Below are 16,409 nucleotides of genomic sequence, written 5' to 3' on the forward strand. Positions count from 1 at the left end.
GACCGGAAGTATGAGCCCGAAGCAAGAGAGTGACGTGTTAAACGAACGTAACCAGAAAACGAGTGAGCGCGAATGCGAAACATTGACTAGCGAGGGTAGAATAAAAACAATGGATATCATACAATGGAGGTAACGGTATAATCCGATCGAATAACGTAGTATATGTAGTGACCCAAATGAAGGCAAGAATAATCAGGAGAAACAAAGGCACCATCCTTTCAGCTCATGGATCCAAGCTCGCGGAAAACATCACCGCGCGGCATTCCCTCCTTCCACCCATCCGCGATCTTCTCCAGTACCTCCACCACCACCGCGCTGTTATACATCAACCCGTGGTCCGCGCCTTTGACGACCTTCACCCCGCACCGGTCCTCGCCCATATTACGCTCCATCCACCGCACTGCATCCTCCGCGATCTTCTCGTCCCGGTCGCCGTACCACACCCTCACGCGGTGCGGGTACGCGTGATACGAGAACCCCCACGGGCGTTCGTCGTGGTTCAGGATCTGGAGCAAGTCGCCGTGCGTGCCCTTGGCCGACTCGGCGTGCGAGGCCGCGATGAGCGCGTTGCCGAGCGCGGCCTGGTACGCGGTGCTCGCGGCGTACGGCGACGACGGGGCGGACGCCACGCTGATTGCTGGCGAAGGAGGCACGGATGGCACGGAGGATACGGTCGATCGCATGCTGGCGCCGAAGGAGATGGAGCGCCCGCCGGCCGCGCGAGCGGTCGTCGGCCGGGAAGGTGTCGGGGTTGGGGTCCCTATGGTGATCGACAGCTCGGGTTTCTCCTCCGCTTGCTTGATCGCGTTGGCGAGTGCTCCATCGAGATCAATCCCGAGCCCGTCGAACTCCGCAGGTTGAGGCAGTACAGGCGAAGTGACCTTGGATAGTGAAGCGGGAGGCGTCGTGGAAGACTTGCCCTTGAGAGAGCCTATGGAGCGCAGCGCTCGGAGGGTACGACCGGAGCCGTGCTGAATGTTCGGGCTGGTCGGTTTGGTTGGCGTACCCTGCTGCTTCAACGATGCCGGCCTGAACCTGCCCAGGAAGCCAGAGGACGTCTTCCTCTTCGGTTCGCCCGCTGACGCCGTCTGCGGACGGTCCTTGTCCTTCACATTCGACGGCCTCGCACCGAGCGTGCTCCGGCTTTCGAAGCGCCCGTCAAAATCGCGCAGGTCGTCGTAGCTGGATGTGCTCTTGCTCGACGCCATGCTTTGTCTCGACGCAGCGGGACCACGACCGTACGTGTACACCGACGGCGGATGGCTGCCGAGCCCACGCTGCACGTCCCCTCTGTTGAGACTGCGACTCATGCGGCGCGGAAGCTCGGGCGAAGATGCCACCGGCGCCTTGACGCTGTAGCCAATACCCTCGAAGGCGATTTTGGGCGGTTTGCCGATCATCCACGCTTGCACCTTCCATTCGGCCGCTTGGGCTGTTCGCAGGAGACCGTTGGGCACGTACTTGAGCCATTTGTAGCCGGCTATGCACGCCTTTAGCACGCATATCTCTCGAGACATATTGATTACGCACAGCTTTCGCCACCGCCGACCCAGGGAGCGAGGAGACAAAGATCGCCGTGTATCCTATCCGGGAACGTGTTCGCGAACGATAGCGCGTACGGCGCACCTGCGGAATGCGCCATGACGCTGCACTTTGAGATCTTCAGACGATCCAGGACTTCGGCTACGACGGAAGCCCACTCCGGGATGCCTTTGGCACCCTTTGAGCGCGCTTGACCGGTGCGACCGAGCCCCCACCTGATTTCTACGTCAGATAGCTAGAGAAATCACTCGCATGACTTACCGATCGATGGTGATCAACCGTAGTCCCAAGCATTCCGCCATTTCGTCGTACAAGCCCATGATATGTCTGACGCAGCCCAGGCCCAGAAATACGACCAGAGGGTGTCCAGTCGGGCTGCCCAAGTCTGATAAGCTGACAGTCAACGGACGGTCCCGAGAGGCATGCGGGGATCGAGTGAGTTTGAGGAGCGTCGTCAAGCGCGTGGAGCGGAGATAGGTAGCGATGGCATGAGATGGCTCGTTCATGGATTTCGGAAGGATGTCAAGGTCGAGAGGTGAGGGAGGTGGAGGAGCACCGGAATGTCCGGACGATGAGTATAAGGATGGTTCTCGTTGGCGTTCGGATGTGGGAGTTCGGAGGGGGTCGTTCAGGATGTAGGAGTTCTGGTTCGGGAAGGAATGGGCGTGGTGAAGGGCGGGCAATAATAGCGTTTGCTGAACTTCGGCTGCGACGCTGTCTACGGACGATCTCGAGACCAAGTCTGCGTCTTCGGTGGTTGATCCGGGTTCTGGCTCTTCTATGATGGAATGGGCGACGCTCTTCGGGCCGTACGACGAGGACGTTCTGGAAAGCGATGGCCTTGTACGCGTGCTTGACGTTGGGGGAGCATGCTTGCGTATAATCTCCGAGATCGAGGGAACGACCGTTTTAGGTTTGGTTGCCTGGATATGTTTCTCCAGTATCTCGTCCATGGAGGGCACCGACGCGGGGAACTCTACGAGGGGATGCGAATCCGGTGTCACCGTGGCTGTCGAGCCTGTGCGACTGGTAGCAGGCCGCGGCGACCTGCTTTCGCTCGGTTGCGAAGGCTGGGGACTGTCGTCATCTTCGTCGGCAGAGTACGACCTCCTCTTGTTCTTCGGTGACGACTTGGACGACTTTCCAGACTTCCTCGGCTTGCCTCCCCCCAATACGACACCGGGCGGGGGAGTCGGTAATGGAGGCTGATACAGAGGATGGTAGGGAAGTTTGCCGGCTTTGGTGCTGGCGCGGTTGGACATAAAGTTGTCGTCCGTTCCAAATCCATTCATCCCATCGACCAACGCATCCATCGTCTCCACGCCCGCAACCGGAGCAGCGACTACGATGTCGTGGAACGCGCGCGAGAACGATTCGCTATCGCGAGGAGTCTGGGGAGGCGTCTCGAACTGGGTGAGGGTGGACGCCGCGGATATTCGTAGAGTGCGATTGTAGTCCTCCTCGTCGTCCCACTGAAAGCGGTCCGTAGTGGGGCTGGTATGTGGGCGGGCGCTGGATCTCGATACGCGCGCCGCCCAAGCAGCTGTTTCATCGTCCCTGCTGCTGGACGCTCGAGAGTAGGTGGGCCTCGCGCGTTGCTTCAGCTTGCCCTTGCCCTGCTCGAACGAAGAATCGTCGTCGCTGGGAGAGCTGTCCGGATGGGTCGTGTAGGCGGTAGAGCGTTCGGAAGTGTAGCTGCCAACAGTGTAGCCAGGGGTGGATGCCTTCTTCGCGCGATGGCCCTGTTCGGCAAAACCTTTCGAGCTGCTCGCCGATGTCTCCTTGGGTGTCCGAGGTGATGTAGGGGTAGTATAGCCCCGCCTAAACGCAGTGGGGATCTTCTTGTGGTGCGAGGTCGCCGGGGAAGACGGGGGCGGGAAGGTCGACATGGTATCAGAGAACCGTGTAGGGACTGACTAGGAGCTGAAGGACTGTAATAATGTAATAGTGTTCACAACGGAGGCGCAAACATTCCGTCGGAGTGCGACGCCGGCAAAGTGACAAGGAAGGCGGGCGTGGCGCGGGCGGACTGTCCAACTCGGGTAAAGCGCGTCCGGCGTTCCGGCCGGTCGGCACGCATATGTACCTCTCCACCCTTTTCGTGCGTCGATCACCCACTGAGGGTATATTGTGGGCGAATCATTCGAAGGTGAATCCCTGACCACATCGGGCAGGCTCATCCATGGGCTATGAAAGCTTGAACCGAATGTTTACATGCCATCACTCAATATAGACATACGCGAAGGTATGGATAAATGCTCGGCCAGAACAACAGGGCGACGCAAGTATCGTACAAGAGGAAGCTTGAAGAATGAAAGGCATTCCTCCCTCGTCGGGAGAGAAAGGTCACCAGGTTCGCCTGAAAAGAACTACGGCTGGCCCGTCGCGCGAGGAAACTCGAGTTGCCCAAACCTCTGCCGAGCATCATTTTGTGCTATGTGCCGGAGTGCTCCTTCCATCACCGGCCTACGGGGTATGGCCCAGCGCGTGTGGCTCGGCGTGGTGTAGGCCTATATCGGCGATCGCCCCATGGCCGGGTATCACACACGGCGCTACGGCGGCAGTGCGAGCGCACGCCCGATCTCTCGAAGTTGATGTTGCGTTGAGAGGGCAGAGTCTCCGGTGCTCCTTAGCTGCAGCAGAGCCTGTTCCGCAATGCTCATCGCCGAAGGCGGCATGCCCGCTAAACGGGCGACTTTGAGGCCGTGACTGTCGCGATTGACGCCCGGCCGCAGGCGGTGTGAGTACGAGATCAGCCCATCCTAACAATGTCATTGAGTGGAATCGCAATAAACGCTCCGTGAGATGGATGAATACCTCAGTTTCGTCGACGTCTGTGCAGAAGAAAGCGACGTCCGGCAGAGTGGGTTGTTTCTCTCCGTCTTCGCTGTAGCCGACCATGTCCGCTAGCTCATGAAAATGGGTGGCGAACAGAGCGCGACAGCCGTTCACGTCATGCAGGTGATGCAGGGTGCTGAAGGCGATCGCAAGCCCGTCCTTGGTAGTCGTTCCTCGTCCGACCTCGTCCATAATCACCTAGGTGGGTTTTCCACAATTAGCCGCGGCTTTAAAAAGATGCTGGAAGACACGACGCACAAGACTGCGGGGAGTAGCCCGGCGGAGGATTTCGGCAGTCTCGAGCATCTCCACCATGAAAGTGCTCCTGTCACGGAACAGGTCGTCCTTGGCACCCACCCGGGACAGCACCCTGTCGACGACTCCCAGCGTCGCCTCGTCGGCGGGGACGAAGGAGCCCGTCTGAGCCAGGATCGCGATGATGGCGACGCTGCGCAGAAGCGTCGATTTACCGCCCATATTGGGACCGGTTATTATCTGCACGCGCGACCCAGAGCGCATGTCGATGGTGTTCGGGATGAATACGCGTCCGGCCTCGAGTAGCCCAATTTCGACGGTAGGATGACGGGCGTTCACGACGTGATAGGCCGGGCTGTTGATATCAGTCAGTATGGATAGCATGATCAATTCGGCAGAATTGACATACTCGTCGCAGAAGGCTGGTCGCACGAGGTTCAGGTCCACCGCTAAATTGGCAAAACCGAGAGTGACGTCCAATTCGTCGATGATCCTTGCGTTACGCCTGAGAGAGGTGGTATGAGCGACGACCTGTAGATGTGTTAGTGATTAGGTGGTGAAGGGGACAGGTGCAATTGACCTCTCCGCGAAGGCCATCGAATGCCAGTCGTTCCTCGTTTGAGATGGCAGCAGTAGTGTCGAAGATCAGTGTGCCGATGCGCGACCATTCCTGGTGGAGTAAGGCATGGTTATCAAGACAGAGTGACTGAGCTGAGAAGAAGCTCAAGTACCTGCAAGAAGTAGCTGGCGGTCGAACCGCTTTCGGAAATGAGAATGAAAGACGGGGATGCCTGCAACTTAGCCTTGTCCCGCTTTCCTTTGGCCAGATGGACGTGAAGACCGTGGCTCCGCGAAGCGCGTAGAGTCAACGACGGTGCATCTGGTCAATCTTTTGAGAGTATGCCCACCCTCAAGGATGGATGACAGACCGTATTGGAGCTGTAGTCTTCGCTGCAGAGCCTCGCGCTCCGCGTAGAGATCTTGCAGTTTACGGTGCAACTTGGCTAGCTCGTCGGAAAATCTAAGGGACGGGCCGTTGAGGCGCGCTTCAGGGCCAGATCTCAGTTTATTACTCACTCGGGCCGTATCGTCCATTTAACCCCGACGCCGTGAACAATATCGTCGTTGAGCATCGCGCCGTCATCGGCGCCTGCCTGGAGCATAGACTCGCCGTCTTGCTCCTCCGCATCCGCGCCTTCGTCTTCACGCATGGGCTCGACCTCTCGCCCACGCAAAGCACGGTCTATCCGAGACGCCAAGTCGCGCAACTCGGTGAATCTTGACAGGAGGATGTCCAAGCTGGTCCAGTCGTCGGACCTGCCTGGGACCTCTTCGTGGGCATCCATCTTCTTCTCCAGCTCCAAGCGATCCTTGATGGAGGACCATATGCCGATGGTGGCACTTACGGCGACGAGGTCGACAAAGTCGCCGCGGCCGGACAGGAACTTTTGTACTATGCGCGTGGTGTCCTCGACGCGCTGGAGGGCTTCGACAAGGTCGGCACGCAGGTGCGGGCGCGAGTGGAAGAAAGCTACGAGCGATTGACGAGCGTTGATTTCGTGGAGAGACGTGCTGGGTGAGCAGAGCCAGCGTGCCAACAAACGCGTCCCGCTACTCGTCACGGTCCTCTTTACGACGCTGAGCAGACTGCCCACCGCACCGCCTTCGCGCATCCCTTCCCGAATCTCGAGGGCTTTGATGGTATGCGAATCAATTTGCATCCTTCCTTCTCCGACTTCTCTGCTAGGAGAAGAAAGGCGGGGCATGTGTTCCATCAGGTGAGCGGAAAGGAAAGAGGTGAGGAGGTTGATGGCAGCCGTTTCTTGCGCGTCGCCACTTACGAGAGGAGCAGGCGTATCGAGGTCGTCTGCGACGGCATCGCTCATACCTGACTCAAGTGGGGGTAACGGGGTATCATCGGCAGAGCGCGCGGCGACGGAAGCGAAGGACAGGAAATAACCCTCCTCACGTATCAACCTGTGCAGGCGTTCGTCCGGCTGCGGCTCCAGCAGCTTGTCGAGGACCACCTCTTTTGGGCCGATACGCGCTAGATCGTCGCGCACTGTCTCCAATGTGCTTTGTTTCGTGTAAAACTCTCCCGTAGAGACGTCCATCCACGCGAGCCCAAGCGAAGTACGTTCTCCGTCCTCGTTCTGAGAGCTGCCGTCCGGAGAGGGGTATCCGATTGCGAGCAGGAAGCTGTTCTCGTACTGGTTCAGGAACGGCTCATCGATGAGCGTTCCAGGAGTGACGACGCGTACGACGCGTCTGTCGAACGCTCTGCCGTTGAGGGGCTTGGGGAGGGGGAACTCCTCGCACATAGCCACGAAGCGGTGGTTCTTCTGCACGAGCACTTTCAGGTACTTGTCGAGGTGCATGAGCGGGAAGCCGCACATGAGGATAGTCTGCCCGCCCCATTTGCGCGTCGTGAGCTTGATGTTGAGGAGACGCGCGACTTCCGCTGCTTGTTCGAAGTACGACTGCGCATAGATTAGTCTTGCTGACTGATTTCTTTTGAGCTCACTTACCTCGTAGAAGGAACCGACTCGAGTCAAAAGAATGCAATGGGGAAACCTTGCCCGGTTCTCCAGAATCTCCATGGCGAGTTGATTACGAGGCTCTATGCGCTCGGTAGGCTGGTCTGCAAGAATCTCGTGAACTAGGGACCTCGTGGTGTCCTTTATGACATCTCATACCTGCTTCCTCCGTGCTGACGATTTTGCGCTTCCGTTTTCGTTTCGGTTTATCTACTGGCCCCGATTCTGCAATTGCTAACTTCGGCAGCGGTAACTCATCCGGTTCACCGTTCCAAGGAGGCAAAGGAGGAGCAAGCGTTCCATCTGGTAGGACGAGCCGTGTAGGCAGCTCTTCATATTTCTTCCTTGTCCGTCGAGGCTTGCTTGCTGGAGATGCGCTTTGGGACGAGCTGTCCTTGGTCGCGTCGGACTTGACGGATAGTTGCGTCGCGCAGGCATGGAAAGCGCGTCTCACGAGATATCTCTGAGATATTATACAGCCGACATGGTGAGGTATATGTCCAGCCGATAGCATACGGCACGGCAGCAGTGATATTATCGAGATTACTCGGTCCTGGAAGCGAAGGAGGGATTGCGTGCGGTGTGGCGCGTCGCGTCCGCCTTCCCAAATTGGTCCGTGGGAATCAATCCGAAAACGTTTCCGGCGGGCCCAATCCGCGCCTGTCGAACCCAGACGACGACGGAAGCCTTGGCCACGTCGTAGCCCGCCCACCCGCTACCTGTTTACCTCCTCTACACTAATACCACAAAAATGTCGTTCGCTGGAAGACGTCGCGGAAACAAGGTCAAGAAGGGCGTGCAGTTCACGGTCATGGTTGTCGGTGCGTTACCGCCTCATCGCGGGCTTCGGGCTACGGGGAAGAGAGGCTGATGGTATATGGCGGCCGCGCCGTTTTCTTTTGCATTCTTAGGTGCCTCTGGAACTGGGCGCACTACCTTCGTGAACACGCTCTGCGAGTCCGAGGTGCTGAAGCACAAGATTGTGGACGACCCGAGCAGGGCGCACATTGAGGAGGGCGTCAAGATCAAGCCTGTCAACGTTGGTGAGTCTACGTGCTCGGAGACTGCGATAGGGGTGCTGGCTGACGTCCTGCGCTCGTGTTTGCAGAGCTCGAGGAGGATGGCGTTCGCATTGCGCTCACCATTGTCGACACACCCGGCTTCGGCGACAACATCGACAACGAGTTCACGTGAGTTGCGTTTGTTCGTGGTCTTGAGAGATCGGGACTTGGACGACTCCGTGCTCATCTTCTCTATTTTCAGCTTCCAAGAAATCATCGGGTACATTGAGCGCCAATACGACGACATTCTCGCGGAAGAGTCCCGTATCAGACGTAACCCTCGCTTCCGGGATAACCGTGTCCACACGCTGCTCTACTTCATTTCGCCCACCGGTCACGCGTATGTATCCTCGTCGCGCGCTCGACTGATGCAGCTTAATGAACGCGGGGTTATGCAGGCTTCGTGAGATGGACATCGAGCTGATGCGCCGCCTGTCGCCGCGCGTGAACGTCATCCCCGTTATCGGCAAGGCAGACTCTTTGACGCCGTCCGAGCTTCGGGGATTCAAGAAGCGGGTCCGTTGCTCTTTTCTTGTTGGTGCCGTCGTGATTTAACGCGATATGGGCAGATTATGGAGGACATCGAGCACTACGATATCCCCATTTACAACTTCCCGTACGACATCGAGGAAGACGACGAAGAGACGGTTCAGGACAATAGCGAGCTTCGCGTGAGTGCTATCGTGTTTCGCCCGTTCATTCGTCCACCTGTCTAAGCAACTACTCCGCAACAATACAATAGTCGATGCTGCCGTTCGCGATCGTCGGATCCGAGGAGGAGATCGAGATCGAGGGCGAGCCCGTCCGCGCGCGGATCTACCCCTGGGGCATCGTCGAGGTCGACAACCCGAAGCACAGCGACTTCAGCCGCCTGCGCAGCGCGCTGCTCAACACGCACCTCGCGGACCTCAAATCGCTCACGCACGACGTGCTGTACGAAACTTACCGTACCGAAAAGCTCTCGCGCACGGTGCACCCCGACGGCGCGGCGGACTCGAGCATCCTGCCGGAGGAGCTCGCGACGCAGAGCGTGCGGCTGAAGGAGGAGCAGCTGCGCAAGGAGGAGGAGAAGCTGCGCGAGATCGAGCTCAAGGTCCAGCGGGAGATCAACGAGAAGCGCCAGGAGCTGCTCGCCAAGGAGGAGTCGCTCAGGTGAGAGAAAGCGCACACGCGGATTCGCGTGAACGGCTGGGCTGACGTCGGTTTGTAGGAACCTCGAGAGCCGCCTCGCTGCGCAGGGCTCTGCGGACCAGTAGGGGGTGGCCCGTCCGGTCTGGACTGTGTTCTGGTGTTGTTATCGGGTCGAAAGAAGTCGTGGATATTGTATACCCAGCTCCTCGAAGACGTCGTGCTCTCGTGGACCCGGTCGCCTCGCATCGGCATCTCGGACTGGCTGATCTTTTTATATTCTCGTTACTAGGATACGTTCCACGTTCTGCTGCTCTCTGAATTGACGTCGTAGTCGGTCCGGGTTTCAGTCACAGGACCGTGGACGATCGCAGCTGTCCCCTCGTTGCTTCTGGAATATGTTTCTCTATACGTTTATCACGCATAATGTTCATCGGCGAGTGCGATATAGGGTGGTGGTGGGGGTTCGATATCAGTTCTCGGGGTATGAATTGGGGTGTTCGCGATGGCATAGGTGGTGATGGAACGCTGAGAAGGCGGGATCGGGGTTGAAACTGGGAGAACAAGAGGGGACAAGTGAGATGGGACAGGAGCTGTGTTGATGCGCGTACGATGCGTTATCTGCGGGGATAGCATGGCCACGAATGCGAAGGCGTCGCAGATTGCGGTGCTGAGACGGTTATGGAGGGATTAAGCAGAAAGCATGTGTGGAAAGGGTGTGCTTGAACGCCGGGAGACGCAGCGGCAAGCGGGTGATCGCCCAGCGCCAACGACTCGAGCAGTTGCCACGGCCGGATCGGGGCTCGCACCCGCCGTAGCAGAGTCTGGTCTCCATCATCATCAGTCGTCGCGGCTTGACTGCTACGCTCGTCCAGTGCTCTACAGTGCCCGGTGCCCCATCGTCGACGACAGCGACCACGACGGCCCGCTCGTCGTGTGCAGCCGCCACGGCCTCCGCCGCCCCGCGCAGCCCACCCGATTAGGCAAGCGCGTTCAACATCCCGCATTCCGACCTGCTGGGGATCCAAGGAGACCCTCCATCCCGCCCCCGCCGTCCCCGAACGCCGTCGCCATCGTCCGGCGCCTGAGAGCGCGCCGCGCGGCACGATCAGCTCGAGAGCCACCGTCAACGCGCGAGCGCCTGGGTCAGCCTCCGCGTCGCCCGCCCGCACGGATCCGTCCCACCCATGCAAGTCGGCCTGGAGACCCGCTCGGTCCACCTCCTGCACACGATGCACGAATGGGACCAGCAGCAGCACCAGCAGCACCAGCAGTCGCCCCCGCCCCCGCTGTCCTCCTCCGCCTCCGCCGCCCTCTACGCAACCCGCCGCCGGTCCCTCGCCGCCGCCGCCGTCCCCCCGAGCGTCCCCCCGCCCAGCCAGCCGCTCCCCTCCCTCCCCGTGCTCTCCATCACCGAGTCCACGCTCGCCGACTACTCGCCGGACGGTGCCACGCGGGGGTTTCATCCCGCCCTCGCGTCCCCGCCCCGCAGCACCGCCACGCAGAGCCCCAGCTCGTCCTTCGCCCGCCCCAGCGCGTCAGCCGGCCTCGCCGCCGTCGCCGCCTACCAGCAGACGCGCAACGCCTCCACGTCGTCCAACGCGAGCAGTTTTCTCGGCCCGCAGCCGTCGCCGTCCGAGTTTCCGTCGGTCGACAACATCAATTTGTCGGACGAGCCGCCGCCGTCCATGCTCCGAGCCATCTCCCAGGCGCCGGCCGCTACCGCGACCACCTCGACAGCCCCTCACAACGCGGCGTCGTCAAACGGCCGACTTTTATCGCCGCAGGACAATAACAACAGTCGCTCGACGTCGTCGTCTGGGAACCGGCCGTCGTCCCGGCGAGCGTTGACACGCGCACTCGAGCTCGCGCGAGAAGCGGTGAAACTCGACTCAAGCAACGACGATCCACAGGCGGCGATAGCAGCGTATGCGAGGAGTGTGGCGCTTCTCAGCGAGGTGATGGAGAGGGTGATGCGAGGCGAGGATGGCGATCGGCGAAGGCGACGAAGGAGTGTGGTAGCCCAAGAGGAGGAGGTCCGCAGACTGAAGAACATCGTAAGCCCCCCCCCCCCCCTCCCCGCATACACGTTTCTGGTTTTTCACGCTTTGAGACAACGTTGTTGCAGCACGATACGTACGCGGAAAGAATGCACATTCTCAGCATGGCCTACAACGTTGCGCCCGGCTCTCCGACTGCCACCTCTGCGTACGACTCCTCAGCCACCGCATCAACCGCATCAACCACAAGCTCCACTCGGACGTCCTCGCCGTTTGAGACACCGCAATCCGAGCGCGGAGATCCTACGACATCTGAGACACCCTCGCTCGCGTCAGACGACGACTCGGGCGACAGTCCGGACCAGTATGTTATCGACGGCGGCTACAGCGAGAACGTTCGAGACTCTACCGCGACCTTCAAAGCACCCATAGACCCCCACAGCGCCTACTCGCAGCCGCAGCCCGCGCCGCGGTCGCCGAGCAGAAACGTAACCACTTCGCGCACAAACTCACCACATCCCTACGCCACCGCTAGCTCGTCGCCAGAGTTACCGTCTGCCCCGCCGCCCGGCTATGGCGGTGGCCGAACATCCGTCGTACCGGCGCCTACCCGCGGCTCGCCTTCGCGAATGCCGTCCGTAGGACGCCCGAGGGCATCCTCGACCCTCCCTCCCCTCGCACCGCCGCCGCTCAACGCGCCACCCCCTGCACCCCCGATCGCGTCGGGCGCGTCTCCCGACGTGCCGGCGCCCTCGGCACAGCAGCAGCAGCCTTCCGCAGGCCACAGTCGGACGCCGTCGGCCGTCCGGCTGGCCGCGTTGGCGGAAGACGGCGGCCAGACCCAAGCGCCGCTGCAAACCGCGTCTTTCACGGACCGCGTCGTGTTCAACGAGGACCCGTTCCGGGCGCGGTCGAAAAGCGTCGCGCAGGGCGCGGGGCGGTATGGCGATCGCGAGCTGCCGCCTATACCGTCTTCTGCGGGATCGGGTTCCTCCACTTCCCCCGTCACCCCGCGCAACCCTGCATATCGCGGCGAACCCGGCTCCCCTGCGAGCAGCCTTACGGCGTTCACGACCCCGCGAGCGCGAACGGGCTCGCAGTTATCCGTGCACTCGGAGGGGCATGCGCATCCGCCGCATCCGTACCAAGCCAGCCAACCGCTGATCATGGGTACCACCCACCAAGGTACCATCTCGCAGCGGAGAGCCAAGCAAACGGCGGATGGCACGACGACCAGCGGCGGGACCTCGCCGACAGAATCTACGACGTCTGCCGGGAACACGCCTCACCCCGCACGCCTCACGTCCTCGTCGCTGCCCGCGAGCACCGCGAACAGCTTGGGCCTCAACAACTCGCGCGTCCGGTCGTCTTCGCAGCCGGGCAGGAGGCCGTCCGTGGCCGCGGCCGTCTCGCCGCCGCTCCCGACCGCGAACGGCGTGCACGCGAACGGCCTCTCCCTGCGCAAGTCGTCGGTGCCGTCCAAGCTCGGGCCGAACGCGCAGCCGCCCCAGCTGTCGATCGTCACCGGTCGTATCTCGCCCGGGCCTGCGACGGCGCCGCTGTCGCTCGTCCCGCCGCCGCCGATACCGCCGAGCAGCATACCAACCACGCCGACGTCCCCGCTGCCGCCTGCCGTTCCGACGGAGCCGTTGCGGAAGCCGTACCACCTCATGAACCTCCTCCGGCACACGATGACGTCCAAGTCGGGTGGGTATATCACGCCGCGCTTGCACGTCCCGCAGGAGGTCTGGTCCCAGGGCGGGGCGAAGCTCGCAAACCTGCCCGAGAAAGTGCGAGCCGTGGAGGTACTGTGTTCCGCTCTGGAAGAGATCCAGAACTCGAGCCAGGAGTTCTTTGGCTTTGGCTCGCTCACGGGCCAGGGTATGACCGCGATCGCGAAGAAAGAGGGCGAGGCGTGGGGTGCTAAGCTCGAGGACTTTGCCACGGTCTGCGACGGGATCGTGGGGAGCTTTGGGAAGAAGCTTGGAGTAGGAGAAGGACTGATCACGAAGAAGACCGGGGGTGTACGTGTCTCGCTCTCGCTGCAAGGGGTGCCACATACTTAGCGTTTTCTTGCTTGTTTAGGTGACGTCTTGGGGAGGCAAGCTAACCCGCCAGCTTGACAAACTCACAAACACAAAAAAGTACGTGTAATGCCGTCAATAGACGAAGCGTGGTATTTCTGACACACGGGATTCTTAGCTTGGACTCCCCGGCGTCATACGTACAGGGCCTCGCCAGGCTCTTCAACCTCTGTCAGGTCCTCGACGAGCACACGAAGGCGTTGTACTCGCAACCCGTCGCGCCTGTGTACTCTTCCCTCCCGGTGAATGTGCAAAGCATCCTACAGGCGCGGCTGCGACACACCTCCGAGTTCTTCGCGAACGTCGTGCTTACCTTCGTCATCCGAGACCTGTCCCTCCTCCTGGACAAGTACGCGAAGAAGTGCGAGAAGTGGCTAGCCGAGTGACCGAATCCCGTCACTCTAGACCCTCGTCGCCTTCCGCTTCCTCGCCTTGTCTACATAATATGCATTCCACTCGGCCTCCGGACCCGTTGCAGAAACAATGGCATGTGCACGCCCGGCCCGTATTACTCACTCATCACTCAGTCTGGGCGGAACGTCGTTGGGAGTGTTGGAACTAATCATCATCGTCAACAACTGTATTTTATTGCCTCAGGATTAACTAGAATGTTGTCTTCGCGGGAAGTCTTGATTTTCTTCTTCTTTTTTCTTCCTTTGCGCCCCTTGGCCGCACGTCTCTTTTCTTCCGTCTTCCCCCGTCGTTCGACTTCGTTTGTCTCCGTCGATGCGTTGTTTTGGATCCTCTCTCTCTCTCTCTATTGTCGCTTCTTCCGTCTGTCTATACAAACCAGTTTTGCACATAATGTAAAAATAACATGCTGCTCGAAGCTGTATATAATCACAGACCACCCGCGCACATGTCATCAGCCTCGGTGCGTGATTTTAGCAGGTGAAGGGCTCCGGCACGATGTGCGTTTCGTATGCCACCGCGATGAGCTGTTCGCGAATGCATGTGTCGGTTAAAGCGACCACACTGCAAAGAGTAGTATGCGTACCTTAATCGAGACGTAGGTACCTGCAACGCAAATAAACGCGCCGATGAGGACGGTGAGAATGGCGATAATGGTGCCCGTCATATCCCTCCGCAGTGCCGCCTTACCACCCTTGAGGTAGTAGGTGTCGTGCAACCAAAAGAAGCCGGCTATGCCGTAGGTATACCTGCAATGCACAGATGTCGACCTATGAATTGCGGCGGACGGTATGAATAAATAAATATGACGTACCATGACGCGAACAGCGACGCGGCGATGCCAATCAGGTACGAGAATATCGGCACCGCAATGGCGAGCACGAAGGCGATGGCGACGGCTATGAAGCAGAGGAAGGTCCACACCGTCCAGCCGAGCACGGTGTGCGTGTGCAGATGCTTGCTATTCCTGAAGAAACGGATGAAGAGCAGTTTGGCGGCGGTATGCGCGTAGAGGCCGCTCGCGAGGAGGAAGTTTCCAAGCGCGATGCCGAAGGCAACTTTCGCCCAGGTCGGCGGTAATCTATTCAGCGATCCGTCATAAGAACTGCTAGAATTCAAAATCGAATCGCGACTGACGAGAGGAACGCGGGCGACTGAACGGTATTCCCGATATAAACGTAGATGACGACACTTGCGTCCACGCCGTCAGTTTGCAAGTCCAGGAGCCATGAAAGAAGCAATCACTACCTAAAAACTACGTAGAATATTGTGGAGAAGCCTTGAAGACACCAAGCAGCCTATGTAGTGATCAGTCTCTTGCGCTGACTCGATTGAATGATTTGGCGATACCTTCATTGCGTCTTGCGGACGTTTCATTTCGGATATGAGGATGAAAAACCTAATGAATATGGTTGATGAGCCTAAGCAACCATTCGTTCTCGATGGAACATCTTACATAAAGTGTCCAGCAAATGCGAATACAGGATTCGTAATGGCCACGAAGGCATTGAAGAAGTCTGAAGACTTGGCGGCATCGATAGTGCGGCCTGGAGTTGGGTTAATGCCTGTGTCGCAATGTTAGGGTCTCAGAGACATTCTATGCGGTGAACGCCGTGGCTTACCCGCTCCTATCATGGCGACGATGCCAGCAATGGCGATGAACGAGACGCTGACCAGCCCGAGATAACTAAGCCTGTCCAGTGTGCGAGGTAGAGCGACGAAGAAACTCGCGACGGCGAAAATCAACACTAGCAACATCGCGCAAAGCCCATTGTCCGAAAGCGACGACAACGCTTGTTGTCCCGAGAGCAGCTCCGATCCGGTCGCGAAAATGGCAAAGATGATGGTACCCATGGAAAGTACTTCCCGGCCGATGGGACCAGCCTGAACTAGGAGGTAAGTTGTGAATGCACGGATCTCCATGTCGTGCAGGGGCTTACCAGGATGTATCCGGCATCACCCATATTGTGAACTTCGGGGTGGTTCAACTTGAAGTCGATGAGAAGTTTCGCTGTGAATAGCGCGAATGTTCCCATGAAGATGATGATGATCACGGCGGGGACAATTCCGACGATCGCGAGAGCACTAGGCAAAGACAGCATGCCATTGCTGAATTGTCTTCAGTCGGTGAAACGCATTCACGGCAGAGCTACTGCACGGACCTGACAATTTCAGCGATCATAAGCACGCTCACGAACTGCGCAAATAGAAAGGTTGTTCAGCGCATATATGCGACATATTTTAGTGCGAGGATCGTACCTGCCAGCTGAGGGTCTTGTAGCGGATCTGAGCCCCTTCTTCTCGTCCAAAGACATCGACATCGTCGTATGCATCGGCACCGGATGGCCCCTTCTCGTCCGCGACCTTAGCGTGTTCATCTGCGCCATAGGTGACGCTCATTGCGAACCAGAAGACGTTCGAGTACGAGTCGGCGCCATCGAGCTTTAACCTGTTATTGGACTTGGCGCGGTCCGGTGGTGTACCTCGGGCTAACTTAGTCTATCGGGAAGTGTCCACACTCCCGTGCCGTTGATAAGATGGGTAAAGAGTGAG

The 16,409-nt window shown here is 59.0% G+C and overlaps 5 protein-coding genes across 5 annotated transcripts; 2 read left to right on the top strand and 3 right to left on the bottom strand.

The window, feature by feature from the left end:
- Positions 1-218: 218 nt before the first annotated feature.
- Positions 219-2,855, bottom strand: PUNSTDRAFT_109725 (uncharacterized protein; the record flags this gene model as incomplete). Its single annotated transcript, XM_007378382.1, has 3 exons — positions 219-1,480; positions 1,531-1,757; positions 1,804-2,855. 3 exons carry the CDS (start codon positions 2,853-2,855, stop codon positions 219-221), a joined length of 2,541 nt encoding a protein of 846 aa, XP_007378444.1.
- A 1,135-nt stretch (positions 2,856-3,990) lies between these two features.
- On the bottom strand, positions 3,991-7,714 carry PUNSTDRAFT_48476 (uncharacterized protein). Its single transcript, XM_007378383.1, has 10 exons — positions 7,332-7,714; positions 7,164-7,276; positions 5,713-7,115; positions 5,565-5,656; positions 5,367-5,515; positions 5,216-5,305; positions 5,045-5,166; positions 4,639-4,990; positions 4,360-4,578; positions 3,991-4,304 (listed from the first exon to the last, which is right to left on the bottom strand). The coding sequence occupies exons 2-10, from the start codon at positions 7,233-7,235 to the stop codon at positions 4,095-4,097; spliced, it is 2,709 nt and encodes a 902-aa protein (XP_007378445.1). The 5' UTR covers positions 7,236-7,276; positions 7,332-7,714; the 3' UTR covers positions 3,991-4,094.
- A 209-nt stretch (positions 7,715-7,923) lies between these two features.
- PUNSTDRAFT_59700 (GTP binding protein) lies at positions 7,924-9,489 on the top strand (the record flags this gene model as incomplete). Its single annotated transcript, XM_007378384.1, has 8 exons — positions 7,924-7,993; positions 8,084-8,215; positions 8,281-8,362; positions 8,436-8,573; positions 8,632-8,749; positions 8,803-8,904; positions 8,976-9,385; positions 9,444-9,489. 8 exons carry the CDS (start codon positions 7,924-7,926, stop codon positions 9,487-9,489), a joined length of 1,098 nt encoding a protein of 365 aa, XP_007378446.1.
- Positions 9,490-13,028: 3,539 nt separating this feature from the next.
- On the top strand, positions 13,029-13,831 carry PUNSTDRAFT_57152 (uncharacterized protein; the record flags this gene model as incomplete). Its single annotated transcript, XM_007378385.1, has 3 exons — positions 13,029-13,389; positions 13,463-13,511; positions 13,564-13,831. Coding segments are annotated over 3 exons (678 nt in total), but the record flags the coding sequence as incomplete, so codon positions are not given.
- A 498-nt stretch (positions 13,832-14,329) lies between these two features.
- Positions 14,330-16,256, bottom strand: PUNSTDRAFT_140049 (uncharacterized protein; the record flags this gene model as incomplete). The annotated part of the gene is made up of 11 exons (XM_007378386.1): positions 14,330-14,383; positions 14,443-14,605; positions 14,671-14,937; positions 14,994-15,047; positions 15,105-15,154; positions 15,207-15,255; positions 15,313-15,421; positions 15,479-15,740; positions 15,797-15,965; positions 16,019-16,053; positions 16,116-16,256. 11 exons carry the CDS (start codon positions 16,254-16,256, stop codon positions 14,330-14,332), a joined length of 1,353 nt encoding a protein of 450 aa, XP_007378448.1.
- Positions 16,257-16,409: the final 153 nt, after the last annotated feature.

The sequence above is a fragment of the Punctularia strigosozonata genome (assembly GCF_000264995.1).
Source record: "Punctularia strigosozonata HHB-11173 SS5 unplaced genomic scaffold PUNSTscaffold_1, whole genome shotgun sequence".
In the NCBI taxonomy this organism is placed as follows: Eukaryota; Fungi; Basidiomycota; class Agaricomycetes; order Corticiales; family Punctulariaceae; genus Punctularia; species Punctularia strigosozonata.